General features: G+C 55.7%; 1 protein-coding gene and 1 long non-coding RNA gene across 17 annotated transcripts in view; one reads left to right on the top strand and one right to left on the bottom strand.

Moving 5' to 3' along the window:
- Positions 1 to 12344, top strand: part of WDR20 (WD repeat domain 20) — a 64884-nt gene that overhangs the window by 50046 nt on the left and 2494 nt on the right. For 5 of the 16 annotated variants that reach the window (XM_081548753.1, XM_081548752.1, XM_081548750.1 and 2 more), the window contains one exon: positions 4958 to 6217. The exons of 3 other annotated variants lie outside the window; for them this stretch is intronic. In XM_081548753.1, coding sequence (XP_081404879.1) covers positions 5045 to 6217 — 1173 coding nt within the window. In that variant the 5' untranslated portion in view covers positions 4958 to 5044. Of the gene's footprint in view, positions 1 to 1110; positions 1380 to 4957; positions 6874 to 9401; positions 10994 to 12344 lie in introns of those variants that run through there. 8 more of the 16 variants (XM_081548751.1, XM_081548748.1, XM_081548747.1 and 5 more) reach the window with 6 other exon arrangements.
- On the bottom strand, positions 6805 to 10780 carry LOC145529098 (uncharacterized). Its single transcript, XR_014070914.1, has 3 exons — positions 10322 to 10780; positions 9345 to 9630; positions 6805 to 7947 (listed from the first exon to the last, which is right to left on the bottom strand). It is a non-coding gene; the product is annotated as an uncharacterized LOC145529098 (long non-coding RNA).

Genomic DNA, 12344 nt, shown 5'->3' with positions numbered 1-12344 from the left:
TGGATTTTATGGGAGTGATCATGGCAGTAGGCCTTGGAGCGTTTTGGTGTTTGCTAGGCGACCTGAGAGCCTGTCTCACCCTGAGACTTGCCGTGTCCTTCCCGCTGGGGCGTCCTCCCCTCAGCCTCTCTTCTGCAGCCCTGGAGCAGGGGCTTTCTTCCCCTGGTTCCCTGCCGACCCTGTGCAGTGAGGGGGAGACGGGGGGCGGGGAGCAGGGCCCCTGGCTTGGCCCACGCTGACTCAGTGGCAGTTCCTTCCTCTCCTCGTGGGACTTCCGGCTTGTTTTCTCTGCTTGCCTGGGTTTGGTCCCGCTCACTGTGAGGAGCTTTTCCCCAGAGTTTACACCCTGCTTCTCTTGGGCTCCTTCTGCCTTGGCCGTCTGAGTGTCACGTGTCCGGCGGTCGCTGCCCACAGCCGATTTCCCTGCCCTCCCCGGTCATCTTCCTCAGCTCCCTGCTCAGTGGGGACCGCTCCCCAGCATGGCCACCCGTCTGCTCCTTTCTGTCACACCCTTCCCAGGCGCTGCCCGTCAGATCCGAAGAGTCAGTTCACATGCCCCCCCGCCCCACCCAGCCTCATCCACTGGGAAACCGTCTGTCCTGCCACCTCTGGTCGAGTTTAAGAGCTTCTTGTCTGGGACAGTTGGCCACAGGCTCCGAAGCAGTCTCTCTCCACCGCCACCATTCTGTGCCTCCCGACGGGGGATTCCGCTCAGTTCTGTGACTTCCCTTTTCAGAAATCTTCGGTGCCGCCACTGTCTGCAGCAGCATTGCCAGTGTGAGCCACAAATTCCATTTAAAATTCTCTAACAGCCACAGTAAATTATTTAAAAAATAGGTGAAGTTGATATTTTTGTCTAATACATCCAAATATTATTTTACCATGTAATCTATATAAAATTATGAATGAGATGGTCTCCATAGTTTTCCAGGTCTTCAGAGTTCAGGGTGAACTGTGCCCTTGCAGCGTGTCTCACTCTGGGCCAGTCACTCTCAAGGGCTCGGGGCTGTGGGGTTGGTCAGCACTGGGCTTCAAGGTCACAGCCCAGAGCCCTTAGCCTGGGACTCGTGTCCTTGAGTCCTAGCTCACGATTTCACATCTGATTTCCAGCCCTTGCTCAGGTGCGCCAGTGGAGAGGGGTGCCACGCACGTCCCCGAGCTGCCTGCTCCATTTGAGCCGTGGTGTGCCTGCCCCCAGCCTGGGCGCCTGCCTTTCACCGGCCACGTTGCCCCTCCTCTGCCCAGGAGCTTCTCACAGGGGACCTCGGGTTTTGCCAAGAGTGTTTTTCCAACATAAACATGTGTTCGTCCAGCTCAAGGCCTCGTTGAAACTGGAGAATTGAAGCACAGCAGGGAAATCCCATTCTTAACTTCGAGAAGTAAGATGCCTTACTCTGTTTACTAGAAATTTTCTAGAACAGAAGTATACCCTTAGGGTTCTGAGACTGGGCTGCATTCATTATAGTTATTGAACAGGGTGTTCTAGGTATTTGTTTCTTGATTTCTGTTCTCTTTTTGTTAAACCCAAACCAAGAACAGTATGCAATAATAGCCCAGAGCAACTTGGTTCAGTGACTCCTAGCCAGCCCTAGACGCGTGTCCTCCAGCCCCGCTGGGGCTGCAGTTGGCGGCGCCCTGGCCTGGCTTGAGGTTCGCGGCTGAGAGGCCTGTGCCGGGAGCCACCTGGTGCATCTCCAGGACAACAGCGTGTGGCTCGCTCCCCGTCCGCGCCCTCGCTGCCCTCCTGTGTGGACGCTCTGCCACTGCCTCCAGCCACTGTCTGCTGCGCTTTCCATCTCGGCTTGGCAAGCCCCCACGCCAGGGCAGAGGCCTCCCAGTGCTCCTGTGCGGCTGAGTCCCTCCTGCCTGGCCCCGTCCCCGTGCCGGCTCTGTGTTCTCTCGCAGCAGACCCTGTCCATTCCCCTCGTCATCCCTCGTGAACACAAGTTCCCCACGGGAAGGGACGGCTGTTGGTGGCGTGTCGGTGTTGGCTTGTCGTCTGCGCTCAGTGCAGGAGTGGAGGGACGGGAGTGAGTGGTGAGCGGGAGGGCCTGTTCCCCGGTGGGTGGCAGGGCACTGATGCCTGCCTTCCCGTGGGGAGCGGGGTACCCGCAGCCTGCTGGTGGGAGTGAGCGTTGTCGCATCCTCTGCAGGAGGCCACTTGGCGATCCCTGTAAACGGCTGCCAATGCGTGTGCCTTCTGACCCAGCTCTTCCACTAGGATGGTACCCTGCATCTGTGTCTGTACAGGTGAAAGCTGCGGCACATACCGGTTAGTCTTCGCCACGTAAGTGTCCATCAGTGGGGGCGTTTCAGGTGCAGCTCAGCATGTCCATGTCGTTGAGTCCTCTGTAGCTGTAGGAAGGCGCGAGGAGGCTGTCTTTGGATGAGAACCGATGGATGCGTGTGATGGGTGACTGGGTGAGAAAGCAGAGGTGCAAATGGTGAGGAAGAGGAACCTGGGCCCACACGTACCTGTACTTGCCTTGTCCACACAGGAAGACCCTGGGAGAGACACAGGAAGCCAGCGACAGTGATTCTGGGGTGGGGAGAGGGGTGTGAGTGAGGCTTTTGGCTGGACACTTTTATATGTGAATTATGACGTGTCACCTATTTAAAAAACAAAAGCTTATGTCACGGGTTCGTTCTGAGGATGAAAGAGTGTGTGTGCAGAGCCTCGTGCTCAGGGCCTGGCCACAGAGTAGATCCTCGGGTCAGAGGTCAGCACTGCCGTCCCGATCTGCCTACCACGCACCCCAAGACCAAGACGACCATTTTCCCTGCGCTTCTGCGCAGGCTGGTGGGCAGACTGACGGTGCAGAGCACGAGAGAAGCCCTTTCCACGTTGGAGTTGGAGCTGTGGGCCGTTGATTTGGGTGGTTTGCAGGTGGTTTCCAGGTGGTAAGGTGTGACACGTCTGTGGTGGCCCAGCAGGGCGCGTAGGTGGGCTCAGGTTTCAGTCCCTGAGTTATATCCGCGTGTGTACTTACAGCAGTCTCAGTGCACCTTTTAAACATGGAATACTTTAAATGTGTTTTGGCACCCCAGTAACAGGTATTTTAATAACAGTGCCGTGATTCTTTATCTCCGTACCTCACAGTTGCAGAAAAGTGCCATTTTTATTTGATAGCATTACAATTTTGATTTCTAATGGAGTCATTTTTGCTGTGTCTTTTTAAGCCAGAAATAAAATTTTCTCCTAACCATAGTGCTAGATATTTTTGTGTCCATCCTTAAATGGAGAGATGTTGGAAAGATTGAGATGAGGTTTGGTTGCAGTGAAATACGAGGTGCAGGAGTTGAGGCCACACACAGCTGGGCGGGGAGCGGGCAGCAGCCTGGCTCCCTGCTCGGGTCGCTTCTGTAGCTGCCCCGCGAGGCCCTCGCCGGGAGGTGAGCTGCACCACCCTGGGACACGCGGCCCCCAGGCGGCCCCAGGCCAGTCACAGTTAGGCAGCCTGGGCCCGCTGGGTGCAGCAAGGCCCAGGGGCTCGTGGGGTGCCCCCGACCGCCTGTGGAAACACTGGCACAGCAGCCTGGGCTTGCAGGTTGTTGGCGTTGGTGGTCAGCTCCTGTAGTGGTGGGTCCCAGGCAGGAGAGGAAGGACGCGAGGGTGACCGTGTGGCTGTGAAACTGCAGAGGCAGTGATGCCGCCTGCTGCTTGTAGCCCTGGCCCTGGCCCTTGTGGGGTTGGGCCTCCCTGCTCCTCCCTAGCTGGGGACAGGTTGACCACCTCCCTTTTGGGGCCTCATTTTCTGCAAGGATCGTGGTTGATTTATCTCTTCGAGAAAACCCAAGTGTTCATCTTCTGTGACTTTCTGTAGAGATGCAGCAGACACAGCCCGAAGCCGACTAGGCAGAAGGCCCTGTGTCTTGCCGAGCTTCCCGGCCCTGTCGCCTGTGGCCCCCTGAGGCTCAAGTCGGGGAATCCCAACCATACGGGGGAAGTGGGAGCGCGTATCACCCCCCAAGCCCGAGGGCTCCCAAGACACCGGTTATAGGGGTGGCAGCAGGACCTGCGGAGAGCTTGGGGGTCCTGGGAACTCCCAGTGGTTTCTGGTGCCATGATTTGGGGGCCGGTGAGCCCCATGCAGGGTCTGCAAGCAGGGGCACATAGGTGGGGGTCATCCTTCGGGGAGTTTCTGCTTTTGCCGTTCATTCTTTTGGTTTTAAAGGCAAAACTTCCGATCTCTGCCCGTTAAAATTGGTCAGTGGATCAGAAGTAAACGTGAGGTAGAGGGGCAGTGATTAGTGTTAGTCATCTGTTAATGTTCTTAAACACCGCCTTGTTCCAAAGAAGGTGGAGGGATGGCTTATAAGGATACACGCAAGACGAGGGTGGTGAGTGAGGCAGGTCAGTGACTCAGGGCTGAGGTCGGAGCCCACGGAGGTGTGCGCTGCTGTCCTGGGCGTTGGCCGCACGTGGACCCCCGGGAGTCTGGAGGGGGCGGATGTAGTGAGGACGGGCCGCCGGGGGCCGTGAGGGCCCGATGCGGCAGAGCAGAGAGCCTGGGGAGGCCCAGCGCTCCGCCCGTGGGGACCGCGAGACTTGCCCGGGGGCGACCGCGAGACTTGCCCCGGGGGCCGCGAGACTTGCCCGGAGGCCGCGTAGCACGCACGCTGTGCAGGCGCTGGAGTCCCCGGCCCTGGGCTCCGGGAGTCAGACGCGTGCCGTGCCCAGGGCTGCCCTCCCCGGTGCGTCCTGTGCCTGGTGCAGTGTTGCGCGGGTAGACTAGGCTCTCAGCAGGGTTTGCTGAATGACCGACACCTCAGTGCAGTCCCAGAAGGCGATTCCACAAGGGACCAAGCGCCCTTCGCTGGCCTGCCCGCGGGCTGGGGCGTGGAGTGCCTGGACAGACTGTCCCTGCTCACCGAGAAGCAGACAAGGTTTCTTGCTGGAAAAGTAGACCTTGAAAACTTCTCCATTGTGATAACTTGTTCTCCTTTGTCTTCACAGAGACTAATAGACAAGTCACGAGTAACCTGTGTCAAATGGGTTCCTGGTTCGGAAAGCCTTTTCCTAGTAGCCCACTCGAGTGGGAACATGTACTTGTATAATGTGGAGCACACTTGTGGCACCACAGCCCCCCACTACCAGCTCCTGAAGCAGGGGGAGAGCTTTGCCGTGCACGCTTGCAAGAGCAAATCCACGAGGAACCCTCTCCTCAAATGGACGGTGGGCGAGGGGGCCCTCAACGAGTTTGCTTTCTCCCCAGATGGCAAGTTCTTGGCGTGTGTGAGCCAGGATGGCTTCCTGCGGGTGTTCAGCTTTGACTCGGTGGAGCTGCACGGCACCATGAAAAGCTACTTTGGAGGCTTGCTGTGTGTGTGCTGGAGCCCCGACGGCAAGTACATCGTGACGGGCGGCGAGGACGACCTGGTGACCGTCTGGTCCTTTGGAGACTGCCGCGTGATTGCGCGGGGCCACGGGCACAAGTCCTGGGTCAGCGTGGTGGCCTTTGACCCCTACACCACCAGCGTGGAAGAGAGCGACCCCATGGAGTTCAGCGGCAGCGACGAGGACTTCCAGGACCTGCTGCACTTCGGGAGAGACCGGGCGAACAGCACCCAGTCCCGGCTGTCCAAGCGGAACTCGACCGAGAGCCGGCCTGTCAGCGTCACGTACCGCTTCGGCTCCGTGGGCCAGGACACGCAGCTGTGCCTGTGGGACCTCACGGAAGACATCCTCTTCCCCCACCAGCCCCTCTCGCGCGCGCGGACACACACGAACGTCATGAACGCCACCAGCCCCCCCGCGGGCAGCGCCGGGAACAGCGTGCCCACACCCGGCAGCGCCGCGCCGCCCCCGCTGCCACGGTCCAACAGCCTCCCGCACGCCGCCGTCTCCAGCGCCGGCAGCAAGGGCAGCGTGGCGGATGGCGCCATCGCTGCCGGGGTCAGCAAGTTCGCCACTCTCTCGCTGCACGACCGGAAGGACAGGCACCACGAGAAGGAGCACAAGCGAAACCACAGCATGGGGCACATCTCTAGCAAGAGCAGCGACAGACTGAACCTGGTCACGAAAACCAGGGCGGACGCGGCGAAGGCTCTGGGGACCGCCCTGTGTCCTCGCATGGAAGACGTCCCCTTGCTAGAGCCGCTCGTCTGTAAAAAGATAGCACACGAAAGACTGACTGTGCTCATTTTTCTTGAAGACTGTATAGTCACTGCTTGTCAGGAGGGATTTATTTGCACATGGGGAAGGCCTGGTAAAGTGGTAAGTTTTAATCCTTAATGCTGCACCAGTTCTAGAACTTGAATAGGTAGTGATTTTTTTCTTGCGGGAGGGGTGGGGCGTACACCGAATGTGAATGACACTTCTTACTCTCAATGTAAATCTAAGTGCATCAGAGCCATACTTTTGGATACTGCATGCCGTATAATTCCGGGTCGTTTGATAATTCACCTTAGGACGTTTAAAAAATATAATCAAACTAATTGCCAGCCAAGTCAGTCACCCTCCTGCGAGTATAGAGTCCCACGGTTAGCCTTCCTGTATTAGACTATTTCGATTTTAGGAAAATCATGCCAGTGTGGGGAAACAATGACTTTAAAATGCTAAAATTAAAATTTCTGCTTTAACTGGAATATTTTTGCTTAACTACTCAATTAGAATATTGTACACCTGATCAGAGTGTATGTTCAGTACAGACGGCCATTAATTGTCATTTATAGTCCAATTTTTTATCTTAATCATAAAATGTTTAGGAATCTATGAAATTTAACTTTAGGAACAAAGTGTTCAGCAGGGTTGATTGATATTATTTTTACATTGTTCTGGCAATCCACAGAAAGAGAAGAGCCTTAATTTTTAAAACCCATTTTAGTCATTTTATGACAATTAAAATTGTTTAATAAACATCTTTTTTCAAAGAAGCAGTTTGTAGCACTTTGATTGAGATTCTGTGCACTAAATAAAGTACCCACATTTCTCAGAGCCTGGACGGTTGCCATGAACTGCGAGCCAAGGGCGCCAGCCGTGCCGTCAGAAGTGCCTCTTGCCACACACCCAGGGTCTTGCATGGTGGATGTGATTTGCTTATGTTTTTTTCCAGTAAGGGGAAGGAGCTTTTCTTTTCTTTCTTTTTTTTTTGTGGGGATTTTGTTTTTGTTTGTTTTTTGCTCAGCAAGGCCCGTGACCCAGGCCCTTGGGAGCCTCCTCAGCTCTGTTTTGTGCAGACCCGTAGGCCCCGGGGTTCAGAGAGCTTCCCGCCTCTCCCCTGCTTGGGTTTCAGGTTCCCACCAGAGGCGAAGTGCGGTGGCAGGGTGTCTGTTTTCCGGATTGTTCTTGGAAGGCGCCCCACGTCTGTGTCAGCGGCTCCCCCAGCACCCCCCCAGGTGGGCCCCTCCCTGACTTGGCTGCCCCACTTCCAGGGGAGGCTGCTCTGTTTGACTTGATTCCTTAGCACGAGGGTGAGCTGTGGGCGCAGTCGCTTTTCGGTTCACTGTATATTTCATGTCAAGATAATGATGGTCTTATTAACTTATTTTGGTCACTTTGGTTTGTATTTCTGTTGTGTACTCCTTTGTAATTAAATATAGAGATCCTGATCATTCATATTGGTTTGAGTAGTGAATGGGATGCAACCAAGTAAAGGCTTGGTTTCTCTGCAGCTCGAGACTCGGGTGGACGCAGCAGCAGCTCTGGGCCTCCCGGGTCCCCGCCAGCCCCCGCTGCACGCGGTCGGGGCCAGAGCCCCTCAGTGTTTGCCCAGGGCTCCCTAATGCGGTGGTGTCTGTGACCCGTGACAGCAGAGGCGGTGTTCTTCCTCGTGAGAACCGCGGTCCGTGGGAATGCTAATGTCCTGTCTGCCTTTAAGAGACGGTCCTTTGTTCCTAAATGTTAACTGAAGTCAGGTAGCAAAGGCAGCCATCCTTGCGGAGTGTTTCAGCTTTGAGGCTGTCAGATGAGAGAGGATGCAGCAACCTGTGTGCACTTCTGTGTACCTGATAGTATTAGAAGTTCAGTGTCAGAGGCTTCTGTACCTGCATCGTATTAGAAATTCAGTGTCAAAGGCTTCTGAGGCATTCAGTATGCAGTTTCAAAAGTCAGGACTTGACACTGGGCCCAAGTGAAGAGTGGCTGACGCAGGTAAGTGGCCTTTAGAGGGTGGGGAGGGTGTGTCTCGCGTGACCGTCGGTTCTGAGCGCTTTGCTCGCGTGGCCAGAGCCGCAGGCGGGCCCGTGTTGCCGAAGCTCATGCACTGGGGCGCTTTCTGGCTCTGCCCGCCCTTCAGTCTGCTAGGTACTCACCCAGGGTGGTCTGTGGATGGGAGTGGGGTAGCAGGGGCAAGAGGAGGATGTTGTCGGTTCCTTAAAAAACAAGCTGTAGAACGTGCTGCCGGAAGCCTGTGTCCACCTCCTCCACCCCAAATTTAAAAAACGTCGTCCCTGCACGGTTTGGGGTTTGGGACTTGGTCATAGACTCGCTCTTGCAGTATCGACTGGTGAGTGTGCCCTTGATGTCTGTCCGTACCCCGTCCAGGGCCCCGGCTGGGTGTCAGGAGCTGGGGAGGGGCTGGAAGGCCCAGGCTGGCTCTGGACGGGGCAGGGCCCCTCCGAGGCCCGCCCTGCACCCAGACGGCCAGCAGAGCCCTGCTGCTGTCAGGAGGACAGGGTGCCGGGGGCTCTCCGAGACCAGGATGAAAGTTGCTGGCACTTCAGGGAGGCCGTGGGCACACAGCACCTCCCCACCGCCCCTGGGTTTGTTTCTAGGGTCCCAGCTCCTGTGGCCTGGGGTCAGGAGGGGTTGCTTCGACTTTGAGGGGTTCCAGTTGCAGGTATATAAGGAGCAGTGGCCTGCTGAGGGGGTTTTCTAGGGAGTGGCTTTTGCAATTTTTCTCCCCAAACTTTGAGCTTCCTCACTGAAACTCTCCATTTTTCAGCTTAAACATTATCCTGAGCAAAAATATCTTTTCTAACCTCACCTCTGGAATAAAACAGCTTTAGACAGAAAGAGTCCATGACGGCTCAGTCAGCATGATTTTCCATCACGCACTGAGATGCGTCGATGAAAAAGCACAGAAATAAAGTGCTCAGGGTGGCCCATAAGGCAAGACCCCCGAGTGTGGGGGCGGTCTTCTCTGCCTGGCCTGCTCAGGCTCCCTCCTTTCAACCTTCTAGGAATCCCAGGAGCTAGGGTCGCGTTGTGGCTTGGGTGATTTCTGGGCTTCTGAGCCCATGGGCCGCCCCAGTCCCGGCCCTTCTCTGCATTTCTCCTCCCCTGGAGGCCTGGAGAAGAAAGCCTTGGGAAAATCTTGCCTTCTTTTAAAAGCAAATGTGTAAGAGGGAGTAGGCAGACTCTTTAAAAATAATCAGGAGCTTTGGGTTCTAAATTGACTCACATGGTGGTGAAGAATCTTAATTTCGTCTCTGTGCTGGACCTTCTGGCACTTTTGAAGGGTTCTCCTGTGAGCCGTTGACTTGGGACTGAGGATAAACCTTAACGGAAGAACACTGGAGGAGTGGAAATACGGGAATAAGCCACCACAGTGACGTTGTCCCAGACACCCAGAAGCAAGGAGGAACAGAGGGATGCGAAGCCCTCCTCAGTTCTTCGGGCGTGTGCGCGTCCTCAGCGTTCTGGCCCCTCTGGGTCCCGCAGCCGTTTCTCTCCGGTCCCTCCACTTCCTGTGGGAAAGAAATGGTCAAGTATTGCATTTGCGCTGGAGTTGGTGAAGCTGCTTCATCGATGTCTGCACCAGTGGACGAGGTTCTCGTCACCTCCTGTCAGAGGGAGGCCTTTGGTTTCTCGGTGCGGAAGCTCAAAGTGTAAGGAGACGCTAAGGGGCCAGTGGGGGGGCCCTGGGGAAGGAGTCCTGTGAAAACCCAAAGGCCACGTGGGTGGATCCGAGTGTCCAAGGAGGAACTAGCGGGAGAGGTCGACTGGATTTCCCAGGAAGGATGCACGTGGTGTCCCGTCCTGTGCGGAGGGCCCAGCCTAGGGGCCCGGCTGCTGGCCCCTCGGTGGATCATGGGGGCCCGGCCACTGGCCCCTGGGTAGATCATGGGGGGGGCCCGGCCACTGGCCCCTGGGTAGATCATGGGGGCCCGGCCGCTGGCCCCTGGGTAGATCATGGAGGGGGGCCCGGCCGCTTGCCCCTGTGCACGGGGCCTGAGGGGAGGCATTGGCCCCCTGCGCAGGTGGTCCTGCTGTGCTGGGGTGTCCACTCCGGGGCTTTCCTTCCTCCACGTTTGCGTGTGGGGCTCACGAGTGACCCAGAGATGTCTACCTCGGGGCCCACAAGCAGGGCGCTGTCGGCCAGGCCCTCTCCTCACCCAGCGCGCGCACCTGTCATGCTAGGCTGCTTGGGACTGTCACCTGTTCGGGTCGTCAGGGGGCTCAGCTCCACGCCGCCAGTGCTGGCCAGTGAGAAGGATGGTGAAGGGGGGGTCCGGGGCTCACCTCCAGAAGCACTGGTACCAGCTGTTCCCACTGAAGCTCAGAGCCAGGTTCACAGGTTCCCTCCGGAGAGGGAAGTGGTCCCCCTGGTGCTGACTTTTTATTCATTGCTGCATCTGTTACATGGATTTTGTGTCACAGTTAATGTCGCTGTCTCTCAATTTAAATATGTAAAAGAAACTTTTTCTGCATCTTTGGTTTCTGTATACCTAAGTTTATTAAAGGTTGCTGTGTTAGGTGACACTGTATAAAGTTGTATGAATATTTTATCTTTAGCAAAAAAAGACTCCTGTGTATTTCCTTTTTTCTTTTACATTTTCATCTGATTTCTTGAAAACTTGAATAAATTTCATGAAGAGCCTTCCTAACAGGAAATGTTGGTAAATTAACTGTTGCAATAATTGATGACGCTTTAATGTCAGCGTTGTTACTTTGTAATTTTAAGAAAACCATGCTTTTGTCTCATTGCCCTGTTTTTCAGCTGTTCCCTTGTCACTGTCACAGCCAGAGACTTACCATTCTTGATATTCTGAAGAACTTTGGGGTTTTCCTGTGTATAATGACATCAAATAAACGTGTGAATGAATTATAGATGTAGATAATTTTCAATAGTCGTTTTCACATCTAAGCTTTAAAAAAAAAATCTCAGTGAACCAAAAAATGAAAAGCTTTTAAATGCTGTAACATTAAGGACTCTGTTCATGTTGAGAGAACAAATAGCCCCAGGAATTGCTACCTCTTATTATTGGATTCTTGAGTTTTTCCTAATTCGAAGCTTACTAAATGAAGTGTTTGTTCTGACCATCGGAGGTATTCACTGTTTTCTGTGACCTTCCCCTCAGCCGAGTCCCCCCTGGGGAAGGACGCGGGCTGACTTTGCCGCGGGCTGGTGGCCGGTCTGTGTGGACGCCAGGAGGCCGCCCGCCCAGCTGGAGCTCCAGCTGGCGGCAGGCAGGCTTCCACAGCGGCTCTGCCCCGGTGGGCTTGTCGGCTTCTCCTCAGAGTCTCTAATGGTTTGCGGGGGGCTCTGTCAGCACCGTTGGGGCGCCCCGCCTCGCTCCCCGGGCCCTAAGGCGGGAAGGAGGGGCCGGCACCTCACCCTGCGCACTGGTACCTCCGTCTCTGGAAGCTTCTTGGCAAGAATTCTGGGCCTGGACCTGCATGTCCTGCCGGGACTTGTGGGGGCCCATGAGGAGCTGCCCAAGACAGCCCTCATCGGGCCCTGGGGCTCCCCACTCAGCTGGTGCTCCCTGCCGTCTCTTGAGATGTCTGGGCCTGGAACGCAGGGCGGCGAAGCCTCTGGACGCTCCCTCCTGGCCGCCTCTCCTCAGGGTGGGCGGCCGGCCTCCCTGCACTCCAGAACCCGCCCAACAGCACGGCCTCCCGAGAGTGGGGCCCTCGCCCGCCTTTGACTCGGAGCTGCCGGAGCGGGAGAGACGTCAGGTTCTCCACTCTCAGCGTGACCCACTCCTGCAGAAGCCAGATGCCGTCCCCTCGGCCCTGGAGTAGGTTTTAGGCCCTGAATTCTAGTAGATTCACGGAAGTTTAAAAAGACACAGATGCAACATTTTGATCTTTTAAAAACCACTAGTTTTTACCTTGAAAAAATAAGTCCCATTTTTTTTCTCCCGTGTGTGGCTGCCTGTTGAAACAGGCAATTCTGGACCAGCAGGTCTCGTTCTGAAAAGGCACAGAAGGGCTAGGGGCGCTCAGCCCCACCCTGTCTAGTGTCGGCAGCCTCTGGCCAGCCTTCAGGTGGAGGCTCGGGTAAGAAGTGGAGGTCTGCAGACCAGAGCGGCTTTCAGGGCCGAGCCTGCAGGCTGCGGGAGGGCCTCTCTTCCCCAGCACGGTGCTCACCGGAGCCCACCGGATCCTATAACTGGACATTCCCTAAGAATATTCCCTTTTCCCCAGATGTCTGTAAACAGCATCATCATTTTCT

This window comes from Giraffa tippelskirchi, chromosome 12, assembly GCF_054371585.1.
Source record: "Giraffa tippelskirchi isolate mGirTip1 chromosome 12, T2T-mGirTip1v1.2.pri, whole genome shotgun sequence".
NCBI classification, from domain to species: domain Eukaryota; kingdom Metazoa; phylum Chordata; class Mammalia; order Artiodactyla; family Giraffidae; genus Giraffa; species Giraffa tippelskirchi.
This window is presented reverse-complemented; position numbering and strand designations above follow the sequence as displayed.